The 17,500-nt window shown below is 46.7% G+C and overlaps 1 protein-coding gene across 1 annotated transcript in view; it reads right to left on the bottom strand.

Annotated features, from left to right (window-relative positions):
• Positions 1–17,500, bottom strand: part of LOC311148200 (neural cell adhesion molecule L1.1-like) — a gene marked incomplete at its 5' end in the record, with an annotated part of 96,897 nt that overhangs the window by 54,489 nt on the left and 24,908 nt on the right. The window contains 4 exons of the mRNA XM_084185080.1: positions 5,437–5,596; positions 6,106–6,269; positions 7,885–7,996; positions 10,399–10,542. Of these exons, the coding sequence (XP_084041206.1) occupies positions 5,437–5,596; positions 6,106–6,269; positions 7,885–7,996; positions 10,399–10,542 (580 nt within the window). The remainder of the gene's footprint in view (positions 1–5,436; positions 5,597–6,105; positions 6,270–7,884; positions 7,997–10,398; positions 10,543–17,500) is intronic.

Below are 17,500 nucleotides of genomic sequence, written 5' to 3'. Positions count from 1 at the left end.
ATGTGAAATGTCAGAATAATATTAGAGCGAATGATTTATTTCAGCTTTTATTTCTTTCATCACATTCCCAGTGGGTGAGAAGTTTACATACACTCAATTAGTATTTGGTAGCATTGCCTTTACATTGTTTAACTTGGGTCAAATGTTTCGGGTAGCCTTCCACAAGCTTCCCACAATAAGTTGGGTGAATTTTGGCCAATTCCTCCTGACAGAGCTGGTGTAACTGAGTCAGGTTTGTAGGCCTCCTTGCTCGCACATTTTCTATAGGATTGAGGTCAGGGCTTTGTGATGGCCACTCCAATACCTTGACTTTGTTGTCCTTAAGCCATTTTGCCACAACTTTGGAAGTATGCTTGGGATCATTGTCCATTTGGAAGACCCAATTTGCGACCAAGCTTTAACTTCCTGACTGATATCTTGAGATGTTGCTTCAATATATCCACATAATTTTCCTTCCTCATGATGCCATCTATATTGTGAAGAGCACCAGTCCCTCCTGCAGCAAAGCACCCACACAGCATGATGCTGCCACCCCCGTGCTTCACGGTTGGGATGGTGTTCTTCGGCTTGCAAGCGTCCCCCTTTTTCCTCCAAACATAACAATGGTCATTATGGCCAAACAGTTCTATTTTTGTTTCATCAGACCAGAGGACATTTCTCCAAAAAGTACGATCTTTGTCCCCATGTGCAGTTGCAAACCGTAGTCTGGCTTTTTTATGGCGGTTTTGGAACAGTGGCTTCTTCCTTGCTGAGCGGCCTTTCAGGTTATGTCGATATAGGACACGTTTTACTGTGGATATAGATACTTTTGTACCTGTTTCCTCCAGCATCTTTACAAGTACTCTGGCGCCGACGAAGATGGCGGCCTCGCGACTAGCTCTTAGGAAACTTTGCAGTATTTATTTTTATTTTTATGTATGTATAATTTTTTTACATTATTAGCTCAGAAAGTGTTTTGCATCATTACATACAGCCGGGAAAAACTATTGGATATCAGATCGATGGTAACTCACCAGCATTACGACCAGGAATATGACTTTCCCGAAGCAGATTCTTTGTCTGCTCTCCCCAGGGCAACTGAACTGATTCCAGCGGCTGACCCAAAACATCGCCGGCGGAGGAGAGGCACTCGGAGCGGCCTGCTGGTTCCACCCACCGCTTCCAAGTATTCTACTCGCTAATGTTCAATCTTTGGTTAACAAAGTCAATGAACTACGGGCAAGGATTTCTTTCCAGAGAGACATCAAGGCCTGTAACATACTTTGTTTCACTGAAACATGGCTCTCTGGGGATACTCTGTTGAAATCGGTCCAGCCAGATGGGTTCTCAGTTCATCGCGCAGATAGGAATAAATATCTCTCCGGGAAGCAGAAGGGCGGAGGTGTGTGTTTCATGATTAACGACTCATGGTGTAATTGTAGTAACATACAGGAACTCGAGTCCTTTTGTTCAGCCGACCTAGAATACCTCACAATCAAATGCCGACCGTATTATCTCCCAAGATAATTTTCTTTGGTTATAGTCACGGCCGTGTATATACCCCCTCAAGCCGATACCACAACGGCCCTCAAAGAACTTCACTGGACCTTATGCAAACTGGAAACCACATATCCTGAGGCTGCATTTATTGTAGCCGGGGATTTTAACAAAGCAAATTTGAGGACTAGGCTGCCGAAGTTCTATCAACATATCGACTGTTGTACTCCCGCTGCTAAAATCCTCGACCATTGCTATTCAAACTTCCGGGATGGTTATAAGGCCCTCCCCCGCCCTCCTTTTGGCAAATCTGACCACGACTCCATTTTGCTTCTCCCTTCCTATAGGCAGAAACTCAAACAGGAAGTACCCGTGCTAAGGACTATTCAACGCTGGTCTGACCAATCAGAATCCACGCTTCAAGATTGTTTTGATCACGTGGACTGGGATAATTTCCTGGTAGCTTCCAAAAAAGAATTTAGACATATACACTGAAACGGTGACTGAGTTTATCAGGAAGTGTACAGGTGATGTTGTGCCCACTGTGACTATTAAAACCTACCCTAACCAGAAACCGTGGATAGACGGCAGCATTCGCGCAAATCTGAAAGCGCGAACCACCGCATTTAACCAAGGCAAGGTGACTGGGAATATGGCAGAATACAAACAATGTAGCTACTCACTCCGCAAGGCAATTAAACTGGCAAAACATCAGTATAGAGACAAAGTGGAGTCACAATTCAACGGCTCAGTCACGAGACGTATGTGGCAGGGTCTACAGACAATCATGGATTACAAAGGGAAAACCAGCCACGTCACAGACACCGACGTCTCGCTTCCAGACAAGCTAAACACCTTCTTCGCCCACTTTGAGGATAACACAGTGCCACTGACGGGGCCCATTACCAAGGACTGTGGCCTCTCCTTCTCCATGGCCGACGTGATTAAGACATTTAAGCATGTTAACCCCCACAAAGCTGCCGGCCCAGACGGCATCCCTAGCCACGTCCTCAGAGCATGCGCAGACCAGCTGGCTGGTGTGTTCATGGACATATTCAATCTCTCCCTTTCCCAGTCTGCTGTTCCCACATGCTTCAAGATGGCCACCATTGTTCCTGTGCCCAAGAAAGCAAAGGTAACTGAACTAAAAGACTATTGCACTGTAGCACTCACCTCTGTCATCATGAAGTGCTTTGAGAGACTAGTCAAGGATCATATCACCTCTACCTTACCTGTCACCCTAGACCCACTTCAATTTGCTTACCGCCCCAATAGATCCACAGACGATGCAATTGCCATCACACTGCACACTGCCCTATCCCATCTGGACAAGAGGAATACCTATGTAAGAATGCTGTTCATTGACTATAGCTCAGCATTCAACACCATAGTACCCTCCAAGCTCATCATTAAGCTTGAGGCCCTGGGTGTGAACACCGCCCTGTGCAACTGGGTCCTGGACTTCCTGACGGGCCGCCCCCAGATGGTGAAGGTAGGAAACAACATCTCCACTTCGCTGATCCTCAACACTGGGGCCCCACAAGGGTGCGTGCTCAGCCCCCTCCTGTACTCCCTGTTCACCCATGACTGCGTGGCCAAGCACGCCTCTAACTCAATCATCAAGTTTGCAGACGACACAACAGTAGTAGGCTTGATTACCAACAATGACGAGACAGCCTACAGGGAGGAGGTGAGGGCTCTGGGAGTGTGGTGCCAGGTAAATAACCTCTCACTCAACATCAACAAAACAAAGGAGATGATCGTGGACTTCAGGAAACAGCAGAGGGTGCACCCCCCTATCCACATCGATGGGACAGCAGTGGAGAAGGTGGAAAGCTTCAAGTTCCTCGGCGTACACATCACTGACAAACTGAAATGGTCCACCCACGCAGACAGTGTGGTGAAGAAGACACAACAGAGCCTCTTCAACCTCAGGAGGCTGAAGAAATTTGGCTTGGCACCTAAAACCCTCACAAACTTTTACATATGCACAATTGAGAGCATCCTGTTGGGCTGTATCACTGCCTGGTACGGCAACTGCACCGCCCGCAACCGCAGGGCTCTCCAGAGGTTGGTGCGGTCTGCAGAACGCATTACCGATGTCACAGGAAGGCCAAAAAGATCATCAAGGACATCAACCACCCGAGCCACTGCCTGTTCACCCCGCTATCATCCAGAAGGCGAGGTCAGTACAGGTGCATCAAAGCTGGGACCGAGAGAATGAAAAACAGCTTCTATCTCAAGGCCATCAGACTGTTAAATAGCCATCACTAGCACATTAGAGGCTGCTGCTGCCTATTGAAATCACTGGCCACTTTAAGAAATGGAACACTAGTCACTTTAATAATGTTTCCATATCTTGCACTACTCATCTCATATGTATATACTGCATTCTATTCTATAATATTCTACTGTATCTTAGTCCATACCGCTCTGTTATTGCTTGTCCATATATGTATATATTCTTAAATCCCATTCCTTACTAGTTTTGTGTGTATTGGGTATATGTTGTGAAATTGTTAGATATTACTGCACTGTCGGAGCTAGAAGCACAAGCATTTCGCTACACCCGCTATAACATCTGCTAAACACGTGTATGTGACAAATAACATTTTATTTTAAGGTCCTTTGCTGTTGTTCTGGGATTGATTTGCACTTTTCGCACCAAAGTACGTTCATCTCTAGGAGACAGAACGCGTCTCCTTCCTGAGCGGTATGACGGCTGCGTGGTCCCATGGTGTTTATACTTGCGTACTATTGTTTGTACAGATGAACGTGGTACCTTCAGGCGTTTGGAAATTGCTCCCAAGGATGAACCAGACTTGTGGAGGTCTACAATTTTTTTTCTGAGGTCTTGGCTGATTTCTTTTGATTTTCCCATGATGTCAAGCAAAGAGGCACTGAGTTTGAAGGTAGTCCTTGAAATACATCCACAGTTACACCTCCAATTGACTCAAATTATGTAATTTAGCCTATCAGAAGCTTCTAAAGCCATGACATCAACTTAGTGTATGTAAACTTCTGACCCACTGGAATTGTGATACAGTGAATTATAAGTGAAATAATCTGTCTATAAACAATTGTTGGAAAAATTACTTGTGTCCTAACCGACTTTCCAAAACTATAGTTTGTTAACAAGAAATGTGTGGAGTTGTTGAAAAACAAGTTTTAATGACTCCAACCACAGTGTATGTAAACTTCCGACTTCAACTGTACATGTTCATTCACGTGTACATAAGGTTGTGTCTGTGCTGTACCCAGACCATCAGTTTAAATATTATTTGAAACAATTTCAAACGCTTTATCTGGGCTTGATTGAGCTTGCCTGGCGCAGTGGAACCAATAGAAATGGCACAGTGCAAGCCCATCTGATCTGGGGCTCAAGGCAGGCCAACTGCTAGAAGTATTTTAAAGATTTCAAACAGTATTTGAACACAGGTCTTGTGGGTGTTTAATGCCAGTTCGGTGTGGCTTTTTCTAAATTCATCATTCCTCGATTCCTTGCATCTTCTCTCCTCATGTTCGTGAGGTCTGAGGAGTGTGGACCTGCTGATCTAATAGTGGAGAAGGAGGTCTGAGGAGATAGAGGCATGGAGAAGGAGGTCTGAGGAGATAGAGGCATGGAGAAGGAGGTCTGAGGAGATAGAGGCATGGAGAAGGAGGTCTGAGGAGATAGAGGAATGGAGAAGGAGGTCTGAGGAGATAGAGGCATGGAGAAGGAGGTCTGAGGAGATAGAGGCATGGAGAAGGAGGTCTGAGGAGATAGAGGAATGGAGAAGGAGGTCTGAGGAGATAGAGGCATGGAGAAGGAGGTCTGAGGAGATAGAGGCATGGAGAAGGAGGTCTGAGGAGATAGAGGCATGGAGAAGGAGGTCTGAGGAGATAGAGGAATGGAGAAGGAGGTCTGAGGAGATAGAGGCATGGAGAAGGAGGTCTGAGGAGATAAAGGCGTGTGTTTACTTGTCGCCAGGTGGTGACTCTATGATCTTGTGTCCGTCTTTCCTCCAGAGGATCTGGGGACGGTTCAGCTGGGGGTCAAAGGTGAAATGACAGTCCAACCAGGAGTTTCTTCCCCTCCTAACCCGCACAGCCTGGGGACCGATCAGCATCACTGTACGGTCTGGGGGAGGAGAGGAGAGGGAGGGGAGAGAGAGGGAGAGGGAGAGGGAGAGGGAGAGGGAGAGGGAGAGGGAGAGGAGAGGAGAGGAGAGGAGAGGAGAGGAGAGGAGAGGAGAGGAGAGGAGAGGAGAGGAGAGGAGAGGAGAGGAGAGGAGAGGAGAGGAGAGGAGAGGAGAGGGAGAGGGAGAGGGAGAGGGAGAGGGAGAGGGAGAGGGAGAGGGAGAGGGAGAGGGAGAGGGGGGAGGGTAAATTACTTTAGGCATGACTAATACAGTATCTGATATCTTGATTTAATTGAAAGAAACCATTACTGTCCAGAAGGGAATTATAATTGAACGAAACCATTACTGTCCTGAAGGGAATTATAAATGAAAGAAACCTTTACTGTCCTGAAGGGAATTAGTTTAGAACAACATCAGTATGTACAGCAGAAATCAACAGAACAGAAATCGAGGAGTAGACAGAAAGAGAGGTAGAGACTGGTAGCATGTGTAGGTGTGTGGTACTCACTGAGGACCTCCAGGTGAGCAGTGATGGAGATATTGCTGTGTGTAATGGAGCAGGTGTAGACTCCACTGTCCTCTCTGCTACTGTTAAACAGCTCTAGCGTCCCATTGGTCAGCTGAGACACACGACTGTCCGACAGCAACAAGTCCTGGAGATCCTCACTCTCCCTACACACACACACACGGTTAGCCTCTTACTGTCAAAACAAATCAAATCAAATGTTATTTGCCACATGCGCAGAATACAACAGGTGTAGACATTACCGTGAAATGCTTACTTACAGCCCTTAACCAACAGTGCATTTATTTTTTAATAAAAAAGTAAAATAAAACAACAACAACAAAAAAGTGTCGAGAAAAAAAGAGCAGAAGTAAAATAAAATAACAGTAGGGAGGCTATATATACAGGGGGGTACCGGTGCAGAGTCAATGTGCGGGGGCACCGGCTAGTTGAGGTAATTGAGGTAATATGTACATGTGGGTAGAGTTAAAGTGACTATGCATAAATAATTAACAGAGTAGCAGCAGCGTAAAAGGATGGGGTGGGGGGGGGGCAGTGCAAATAGTCTGGGTAGCCATGATTAGCTGTTCAGGAGTCTTATGGCTTGGGGGTAGAAGCTGTTCAGGAGTCTTATGGCTTGGGGGTAGAAGCTGTTCAGGAGTCTTATGGCTTGGGGGTAGAAGCTGTTGAGAAGTCTTATGGCTTGGGGGTAGAAGCTGTTGAGAAGTCTTATGGCTTGGGGGTAGAAGCTGTTCAGGAGTCTTATGGCTTGGGGGTAGAAGCTGTTCAGGAGTCTTATGGCTTGGGGGTAGAAGCTGTTGAGAAGTCTTATGGCTTGGGGGTAGAAGCTGTTGAGAAGTCTTATGGCTTGGGGGTAGAAGCTGTTCAGGAGTCTTATGGCTTGGGGGTAGAAGCTGTTGAGAAGCCTTTTGGACCTAGACTTGGCTCTCCGGTACCGCTTGCCGTGCGGTATCAGAGAGAACAGTCTATGACTAGGGTGGCTGGAGTCTTTGACAATTTTGAGGGCCTTCCTCTGACACCGCCTGGTATAGAGGTCCTGGATGCCAGGAAGCTTGGCCCCAGTGATGTACTGGGCCGTACGCACTACCCTCTGTAGTGCCTTGCGGTCGGAGGCCGAGCAGTTGCCATACCAGGCGGTGATGCAACCAATCAGGATGCTCTCGATGGTGCAGCTGTATAACTTTTTGAGGATCTGAGGACCCATGCCAAATATTTTCAGTCTCCTGAGGGGGAATAGGCTATGTCGTTCCCTCTTCACGACTGTCTTGGTGTGTTTGGACCATGATAGTTCGTTGGTGATGTGGACACCAAGGAACTTGAAGATCTCAACCTGCTCCACTACAGCCCCGTCGATGAGAATGGGGGCGTGCTCAGTCCTCTTTTTTTTCCTGTAGTCCACGATCATCTCCTTTGTCTTGATCACGTTGAGGGAGAGGTTGTTATCCTGGCACCACACTGCCAGGTCTCTGACCTCCTCCCTATAGGCTGTCTCATCATTGTCGGTGATCAGGCCTACCACTGTTGTGTCGTCGGCAAACTTAATGATGGTGTTGGAGTCATGCCTGGCCATGCAGTCATGGGTGAACAGGGAGTACAGGAGGGGACTAAGCACGCACCCCTGAGGGGCCCCCGTGTTGAGGTTCAGCGTGGCAGATGTGTTGTTACCTACCCTTACCACCTGAGGGTGGCCCGTCAGGAAGTCCAGTGAGACACAGGGTTACCATAGTAACCCCACATGTCATATTATAACATTAGTCTCACCATGTGACCTGTGGACGGGGTGACCCGAAGGCCTCACAGTGCAGTCTGGCCACGCCCCCCTCTGTAGCCTTATACACCACCCCATCAGACGACAGGATCTGAGCTGGCAGCTCTGAGAGAAAGAGCGAGAAAGAGAGAGATATTTTCATTTAGATCAGACATTTAGAGATATTTCCAAAATATTAGAAAATATTAGAAATGTACATAATATCCTTTACTGCTGTCTAAAGGTATCCTGGGTGTCAGTCAGCTGTCTAAAGGTATCCTGGGTGTCAGTCAGCTGTCTAAAGGTATCCTGGGTGTCAGTCAGCTGTCTAAAGGTATCATGGGTGTCAGTCAGCTGTCTAAAGGTATCCTGGGTGTCAGTCAGCTGTCTAAAGGTATCCTGGGTGTCAAGAGCACAAACAGATCTGGGACCAGGCTACACTACAGGCCAGTTTCAGGCCAAACTATGTGTATACAGTGAGGGAAAAAAGTATTTGATCCCCTGCTGATTTTGTACGTTTGCCCACTGACAAAGACATGATCAGTGTATCATTTTAATGGTAGGTTTATTTGAACAGTGAGAGACAGAATAACAACAAAAAAATCCAGAAAAACACGTCAAAAATGTTATAAAAATATTTGCATTTTGATGAGGGAAATAAGTATTTGACCCTCTGCAAAATATGACTTTGTACTTGGTGGCAAAACCCTTGTTGGCAATCACAGAGGTCAGACGTTTCTTGTAGTTGGCCACCAGGTTTGCACACATCTCAGGAGGGATTTTGTCCCACTCCTCTTTGCAGATCTTCTCCAAGTCATTAAGGTTTGAGGCTAACGTTTGGCAACTCGAACCTTCAGCTCCCTCCACAGATTTTCTATGGGATTAAGGTCTGGAGACTGGCTAGGCCACTCCAGGACCTTAATGTGCTTCTTCTTGAGCCACTCCTTTGTTGCCTTGGCCGTGTGTTTTGGGTCATTGTCATGCTGGAATACCCATCCACAACCCATTTCAATATCCTGGCTGAGGGAAGGAGGTTCTCACCCAAGATTTGACGGTACATGGCCCCGTCCATCGTCCCTTTGATGCGGTGAAGTTGTCCTGTCCCTTAGCAGAAAAACACCCCCAAAGCATAATGTTTCCACCTCCATGTTTGACGGTGGGGATGGTGTTCTTGGGGTCATAGGCAGCATTCCTCCTCCTCCAAACACGGCGAGTTGAGTTGATGACAAAGAGCTCCATTTTGGTCTCATCTGACCACAACACTTTCACCCAGTTCTCCTCTGAATCATTCAGATGTTCATTGGCAAACTTCAGACGGGCCTGTATATGTGCTTTCTTGAGCAGGGGGACCTTGCGGGCACTGCAGGATTTCAGTCCTTCACGGCGTAGTGTGTTACCAACTGTTTTCTTGGTGACTATGGTCCCAGATGCCTTGAGATCATTGACAAGATCCTCCCGTGTAGTTCTGGGCTGATTCCTCACCGTTCTCATGATCATTGCAACTCCACGAGGTGAGATCTTGCATGGAGCCCCAGGCCAAGGGAGATTGACAGTTCTTTTGTTTTTCTTCCATTTGCGAATAATTGCACCAACTGTTGTCACCTTCTCACCAAGCTGCTTGGCGATGGTCTTGTAGCCCATTCCAGCCTTGTGTAGGTCTACAATCTTGTCCCTGACATCCTTGGAGAGCTCTTTGGTCTTGGCCATGGTGGAGAGTTTGGAATCTGATTGATTGATTGCTTCTGTGGACAGGTGTCTTTTATACAGGTAACAAACTGAGATTAGGAGCACTCCCTTTAAGAGTGTGCTCCTAATCTCAGCTTGTTACCTGTATAAAAGACACCTGGGAGCCAGAAATCTTTCTGATTGAGAGGGGGTCAAATACTTATTTCCCTCATTAAAATGCAAATCAATTTATAACATTTTTGACATGCGTTTTTCTCGATTTTTTTGTTGTTATTCTGTCTCTCACTGTTCAAATAACTCCTGAGTGGCGCAGTGGTCTAAGGCACTGCATCGCAGTGCTAACTGTGCCACTAGAGATCCTGGTTCGAATCCAGGCTCTGTCGCAGCTGGCCGCGACCGGGAGACTCATGGGCGGCGCACAATTGGCCCAGCGTCGTCCAGGGTAGGGGAGGGAATGGCCGGCAGGGATGTAGCTCAGTTGATAGAGCATGGCGTTTGCAACGCCAGGGTTGTGGGTTCGATTCCCACGGGGGGCCAGTATAAAAAAATATATATTCACTAACTGTAAGTCGCTCTGGATAAGAGCGTCTGCTAAATGACTAAAATGTAATGTAAATGTAAATAAACCTACCATTAAAATGATAGACTGATCATGTCTTTGTCAGTGGGCAAACATACAAAATCAGCAGGGGGTCAAATACTTTTTTCCCTCACTGTATGTGTTTGTGTGTGTATATGTGTGTGTGTGTATATGTGTGTGTGTGCGTGTATATGTGGGTTTATGTGTTTGTGTTTGTGTTTGTGTGGGAGTGTGTGTGTGTGTGTGTGTGTGTGTGTCTCACCGATGACATAGATGTATGTATTGTTGAGGATGTTTCCGTGTTTGTTGGTGGCTTCACACTGGTACACAGCCGTATCACTGAACACAAGATCTGTTAGGATCAACACCCCTCCACTCACCCTTCGCCTAGGGTCAATGTCTACCTCTATACGGGGGAGAGAGGAAATAGGATAGAAGGAGAGAAGAAGAGGGGGGAAGGAGGGGAGGAGAGAAGAAGAGAGGGAATAGGATAGAAGGAGAGAAGAAGAGGGGGGAAGGAGAGGAGGAGAGAAGAAGATGGGGAAGGAGAGGAGGAGAGAAGAAGAGGGGGGAAGGAGAGGAGGAGAGAAGAAGAAGGGGAAGGAGAGGAGGAGAGAAGAAGAGGGGGGAAGGAGAGGAGGAGAGAAGAAGAGGGGGGAAGGAGAGGAGGAGAGAAGAAGAGGGGGGAAGGAGAGGAGGAGAGAAGAAGAGGGGGGAAGGAGAGGAGGAGAGAAGAAGAGGGGGGAAGGAGAGGAGGAGAGAAGAAGAGGGGGGAAGGAGAGGAGGAGAGAAGAAGAGGGGGGAAGGAGAGGAGGAGAGAAGAAGAGAGGGAAGGAGAGGAGGAGAGAAGAAGAGGGGGAAGGAGAGGAGGAGAGAAGAAGAGGGGGAAGGAGAGGAGGAGAGAAGAAGGGGGGAAGGAGAGGAGGAGAGAAGAAGAGGGGGGAAGGAGAGGAGGAGAGAAGAAGAGGGGGAAGGAGAGGAGGAGAGAAGAAGAGGGGGAAGGAGAGGAGGAGAGAAGAAGAGGGGGAAGGAGAGGAGGAGAGAAGAAGAGGGGGAAGGAGAGGAGGAGAGAAGAAGAGGGGGAAGGAGAGGAGGAGAGAAGAAGAGGGGGAAGGAGAGGAGGAGAGAAGAAGAGGGGGAAGGAGAGGAGGAGAGAAGAAGAGGGGGGAAGGAGAGGAGGAGAGAAGAAGAGGGGGAAGGAGAGGAGGAGAAAGGGATTATCAAAGAGGTTCCATCACTGATCAGCAGAAACAGGTGTTAGATGAGGTCAGGGCTTAGAGGTCAGGGGATAGACGTTAGAGGTCAGGTGACAAAGGTCAAGGGATAGAGGTTAGATGTCAGGGGTTATAGGTCAGGGGTGTTACATTCCCACAAGACAAACTCAAAATGTTGCTCACAAAAAAAGGGAACTAAGAAAGAAAATTACTTTAACAACCAAAACAAAACAGAAAGGGGTTCTGAAAGTTGACAAAGTCACTAGTAAGGGGTTCTGAAAGACACCCACCATGGATGCCCACTAGGTTTGCCTCTGAAAAGACAAACTAAAACCCACAACAACTTAGGATAGGGAGTAAAAGAATGTGGAGCAAAACAAACAGGGGAAACGCCAACACTCAGGCTTCTATCAAACTCAAACAGGTTGAGCTCGAAATCGCATCTCAGCTGACGTGAAGTGTAACTCTTCCCAACATCTCTCACCTTCCCACTAACGAGATGGCAACCAGCACAGGTGTAACACATACTGAATGACGAGGTGAATGACGCCCAACGTGCTAACAAGCTATATGTGCTAAAGTCCAACCTCAAAACATAAATGGAAAAACTAAAGCCTGTAACACCTTCCCCCTTTGCTCACCACCAACAGAAAACAACTTCCACAACATAATCAATTTAAATGCGTTGCTACTTATGCGTCGCCTTCGCCAATATGAACTGTCTGTCAATCATAAAATACAAAACAGCCACCTTTTTTTTGGTAAATATATATTATCTTGTTTATTTTTTATTTTATCTTTTGTTTTTATAGCTGCATCAAACTGAAGTTTTGAGAAACTCATATACATTTCTATTACTCTCGTCACCTTGGAACCAGGCCAAATATAAATAAACTCATCTCCAAAATGGCAAAACGTTCAGTCAAAGAAAACCATGGAGCCAGGGCAACACACTGACTAAACGCAAAACACAAAACCATGGAGCCAGGGCAACACACTGACTAAACGCAAAACACAAAACTTTTTGACTGCCCACCCTTGAAAGACAATCAGCAACCAAGTTGTCCTTACCACAGACATGTCTGATTTCAAGGGGAAACTCCTGCAATATAAGACTCCAGCGAAGGAGTCGGCGATTCTTCCATGCAACCCATCTCCACGCCTTGTACTAACACACAGTAACCAGTTACTGAAGAGTCAGACAAAGGCAAAGCACCCTCCAACATGAAGGACTGGGCTGCCCCCCCCAGTGTCTCTCAGTATCTTCACCAGCTGCTTAACAGCATCGCCACTCTGCAGAGACACTAACCCGTCTGAAACAAAGGGTTCATACACATCTGATCCAACATCTTGTTGAGGAGATACACCAGTCTCAACCAGAGACTTAATGGGCTGAAGTGCTCCAACAAGAAGAAACAGATTTTTCTCGCTCATTTTTCTGTTTCAACTTAGGACACAGAGACAATGTGTCCTTTCTCACAGCAGTAATGACAAAATGGCAGATACGAAAAACCTGTTTTCTGCCGATCTTTATCTGCAGAAATGGACTAAAACCTCGCAGTAGGAGGTGACTTCTCTGGATTCCTTTTTGCGTAGGGAGAACTACTGGGTGCTTTGTTTGTGAAGGTAGTTTTATGTGTCAACACAAACTCATCTGCAAGAACTGCAGCTTTCTCAAGAGTGAGATCCTTGTGCTCATAAATGTAGGTAGCAACCCTTTCGTGAAGGCAATTCTTGAATTGCTCAAGAAGTATGTGTTTTTAAATCACCAAGGTCCTTGACCTCTTGAGAACCACACAACTAATCAAAAAGACATGCTTGTTCCCTTGCGAACTCAACATGGCTTTGTGATTCTGTCTTTCGTAATTTACTGAATTGTTGTCTGTGTGCCTCTGGCACCAACTCGTAAACCCGAAGGATAGCAGCTGTAACAGTATCATAATCTGGTCAAGAGATACAGCGGCCTCCACTTTCTGGTCAAGAGATACAGCGGCCTCCACTTTCTGGTCAAGAGATACAGCGGCCTCCACTTTCTGGTCAAGAGATACAGCAGCCTCCACTTTCTGGTCAAGAGATACAGCGGCCTCCACTTTCTGGTCAAGAGATACAGCAGCCTCCACTTTCTGGTCAAGAGATACAGCGGCCTACACTTTCTGGTCAAGAGATACAGCGGCCTCCACTTTCTGGTCAAGAGATACAGCGGCCTCCACTTTCTGGTCAAGAGATACAGCGGCCTACACTTTCTGGTCAAGAGATACAGCGGCCTCCACTTTCTGGTCAAGAGATACAGCGGCCTCCACTTTCTGGTCAAGAGATACAGCGGCCTCCACTTTCTGGTCAAGAGATACAGCAGCCTCCACTTTCTGGTCAAGAGATACAGCGGCCTCCACTTTCTGGTCAAGAGATACAGCAGCGGCCTCCACTTTCTGGTCAAGAGATACAGCGGCCTCCACTTCCTGGTCAAGAGATACAGCGGCCTCCACTTCCTGGTCAAGAGATACAGCGGCCTCCACTTCCTGGTCAAGAGATACAGCGGCCTCCACTTTCTGAGCTTTTCCCACTAGAACACTTTGGAGGAGCCGTGACCAAATACCTCGCAGCCATTTTAGGGACGTGGCAATCCGCTCAAACAGAGTCAAATATCCATCCACCTCCTTTTCGTTGAAAGGTGGTACAAGCCGGCTGCTCCGACCAAGATCAAACTCTGTTGAGGGTGTAGGATGGCCTGACTGGATTCAGAGTGTTTCCAGATCGATCTCTCTTAGTCGAATGGCACGCTAACGATCCTGTTCGGAGTGTTTCCAGATCGATCTCTCTTAGTCGAATGGCACGCTAACGATCCTGTTCGGAGTGTTTCCAGATCGATCTCTCTTAGTCGAATGGCACGCTAACGATCCTGTTCGGAGTGTTTCCAGATCGATCTCTCTTAGTCGAATGGCACGCTAACGATCCTGTTCGGAGTGTTTCCAGATCGATCTCTCTTAGTCGAATGGCACGCTAACGATCCTGTTCGGAGTGTTTCCAGATCGATCTCTCTTAGTCGAATGGCACGCTAACGATCCTGTTCGGAGTGTTTCCAGATCGATCTCTCTTAGTCGAATGGCACGCTAACGATCCTGTTCGGAGTGTTTCCAGATCGATCTCTCTTAGTCTAATGGCACACTAACGATCCTGTTCGGAGTGTTTCCAGATCGATCTATTTTAAGCGAATGGCATGCTAACGACAAGGGCGGCAGGTAGCTTAGTGGGTAAGAGCGTTGTGCCAGTAACCGAAAGGTCGCTGGTTCTAATCCCCGAGCTGACTAGGTGAAAAATCTGTCGATGTGCCCTTAAGCAAGGCACTTAACCCTAATTGCTCCTGTAAGTCGCTCTGGATAAGAGCGTCTGCTAAATGACTAAAATGTAAATGTAAATGTAACGATCCTGTTCGGAGTGTTTCCAGATCTCTCTTTTAAGCGAATGACATGCTAACGATCCTGTTCAGAGTGTTTCCAGATCGATCTCTTTTAAGCGAATGACATGCTAACGATCCTGTTCAGAGTGTTTCCAGATCGATCTCTTTTAAGCGAATGGCATGCTAACGATCCTGTTCGGAGTGTTTCCAGATCTCTCTTTTAAGCGAATGGCACGCACACATTCTTCTTGTTCTAGTCTGGCTGCACATTCTCGTTGTTTGGCTACATGCTCATCTTGTCTTTCCCTGTGCTCTAACTTATTTCTGTTGCTCCAATTTTGCCTTTAGTTCTGTCTCCATCAGTTGCATGTCTATGGGGTGTCCTCTACCATATCTATCACTATGGGGTGTCCTCTACCATATCTATCTCTATGGGGTGTCCTCTATCATATCTATCTCTATGGGGTCTCCTCTACCATATCTATCTCTATGGGGTGTCCTCTACCATATCTATCTCTATGGGGTGTCCTCTACCATATCTATCTCTATGGGGTGTCCTCTACCATATCTATCTCTATGGGGTGTCCTCTACCATATCTATCTCTATGGGGTGTCCTCTACCATATCTATCTCTATGGGGTGTCCTCTACCATATCTATCTCTATGGGGTGTCCTCTACCATATCTATCTCTATGGGGTGTCCTCTACCATATCTATCTCTATGGGGGGTCCTCTACCATATCTATCTCTATGGGGTGTCCTCTACCATATCTATCTCTATGGGGTGTCCTCTACCATATCTATCTCTATGGGGTGTCCTCTACCATATCTATCTCTATGGGGTGTCCTCTACCATATCTATCTCTATGGGGTGTCCTCTACCATATCTATCTCTATGGGGTGTCCTCTACCACCCTCTTCATCATCCTCCCTCTCCAGAAGGATTTCCTCCTCCACCAAAGCAGTCTAGAATAACGCTTTTGGATCGTCAGATGCCACCTTGAAGTCAATGCTTTGCAATGATGAGCAGATTCACCTTTGTACATTTATTTAGCATCTTCCATGGAGGGTTTTCCACAAATGTTTCCAACTTTCAGTCCATGGCTTTGTTTTCTTAGCCTGTGTGTTTATGCACCTTATAACCCATCAAGGTTGATGTCAGTGACAGGAACTCGACCTAACAGTGTGTTTAAAAGGGAACAAAGAAAATCACTTAAAACAACCAAAACAGAGGGGTTCAAAAGGGGTTCTGAAAGTTGGCAAAGCCAATAGTAAGGGGTTCTAAAAGACCCACTAGGTTTGCAAGCATTTCGCTACACCTGCAACATCATCTGCTAACCACGTGTATGTGACAAATAAAATGTGATTTGGTTTAAAAGAAAAACCCACAACTGGATAGAGAGTAAAAAGAACATGGAGCACAACAAACAGGGGAACACCAACACTCAGGCTTCTATCAAACTAACAGGGGAAACACCAACACTCAGGCTTCTATCAAACTAACAGGGGAACACCAACACTCAGGCTTCTATCAAACTAACAGGGAAACACCAACACTCAGGCTTCTATCAAACTAACAGGGGAACACCAACACTCAGGCTTCTATCAAACTAACAGGGGAACACCAACACTCAGGCTTCTATCAAACTAACAGGGGAACACCAACACTCAGGCTTCTATCAAACTAACAGGGGAAACACCAACACTCAGGCTTCTATCAAACTAACAGGGGAAACACCAACACTCAGGCTTCTATCAAACTAACAGGGGAACACCAACACTCAGGCTTCTATCAAACTAACAGGGGAAACACCAACACTCAGGCTTCTATCAAACTAACAGGGAAACACCAACACTCAGGCTTCTATCAAACTAACAGGGGAACACCAACACTCAGGCTTCTATCAAACTAAACACCAACACTCAGGCTTCTATCAAACTAACAGGGAAACACCAACACCCAGGCTTCTATCAAACTATCAGGGGAACACCAACACTCAGGCTTCTATCAAACTAACAGGGGAAACACCAACACTCAGGCTTCTATCAAACTAACAGGGGAAACACCAACACTCAGGCTTCTATCAAACTAACAGGGGAACACCAACACTCAGGCTTCTATCAAACTAACAGGGGAAAACCAACACTCAGGCTTCTATCAAACTAAACACCAACACTAAGGCTTCTATCAAACTAACAGGGAAACACCAACACCCAGGCTTCTATCAAACTATCAGGGGAACACCAACACTCAGGCTTCTATCAAACTAACAGGGGAACACCAACACTCAGGCTTCTATCAAACTAAACACCAACACTCAGGCTTCTATCAAACTAACAGGGAAACACCAACACCCAGGCTTCTATCAAACTATCAGGGGAACACCAACACTCAGGCTTCTATCAAACTAACAGGGGAACACCAACACTCAGGCTTCTATCAAACTAACAGGGGAAACACCAACACTCAGGCTTCTATCAAACTAAACACCAACACTCAGGCTTCTATCAAACTAACAGGGAAACACCAACACCCAGGCTTCTATCAAACTATCAGGGGAACACCAACACTCAGGCTTCTATCAAACTAACAGGGGAACACCAACACTCAGGCTTCTATCAAACTAACAGGGGAACACCAACACTCAGGCTTCTATCAAACTTAAACTGGTTGAGCTCAAACTCACACCTCAGCTGACGTGCAGCGTAGTTCTCCTAACATCTCCCAAGCTGCACTGGAGCACTGGGCCACCTGG

Source organism: Coregonus lavaretus (assembly GCF_964263955.1).
Source record: "Coregonus lavaretus genome assembly, chromosome: 20".
Taxonomy (NCBI): Eukaryota; Metazoa; Chordata; class Actinopteri; order Salmoniformes; family Salmonidae; genus Coregonus; species Coregonus lavaretus.
Note: the sequence above shows the minus strand (reverse complement) of the source record. Positions and strands in the feature narration are given on the sequence as shown.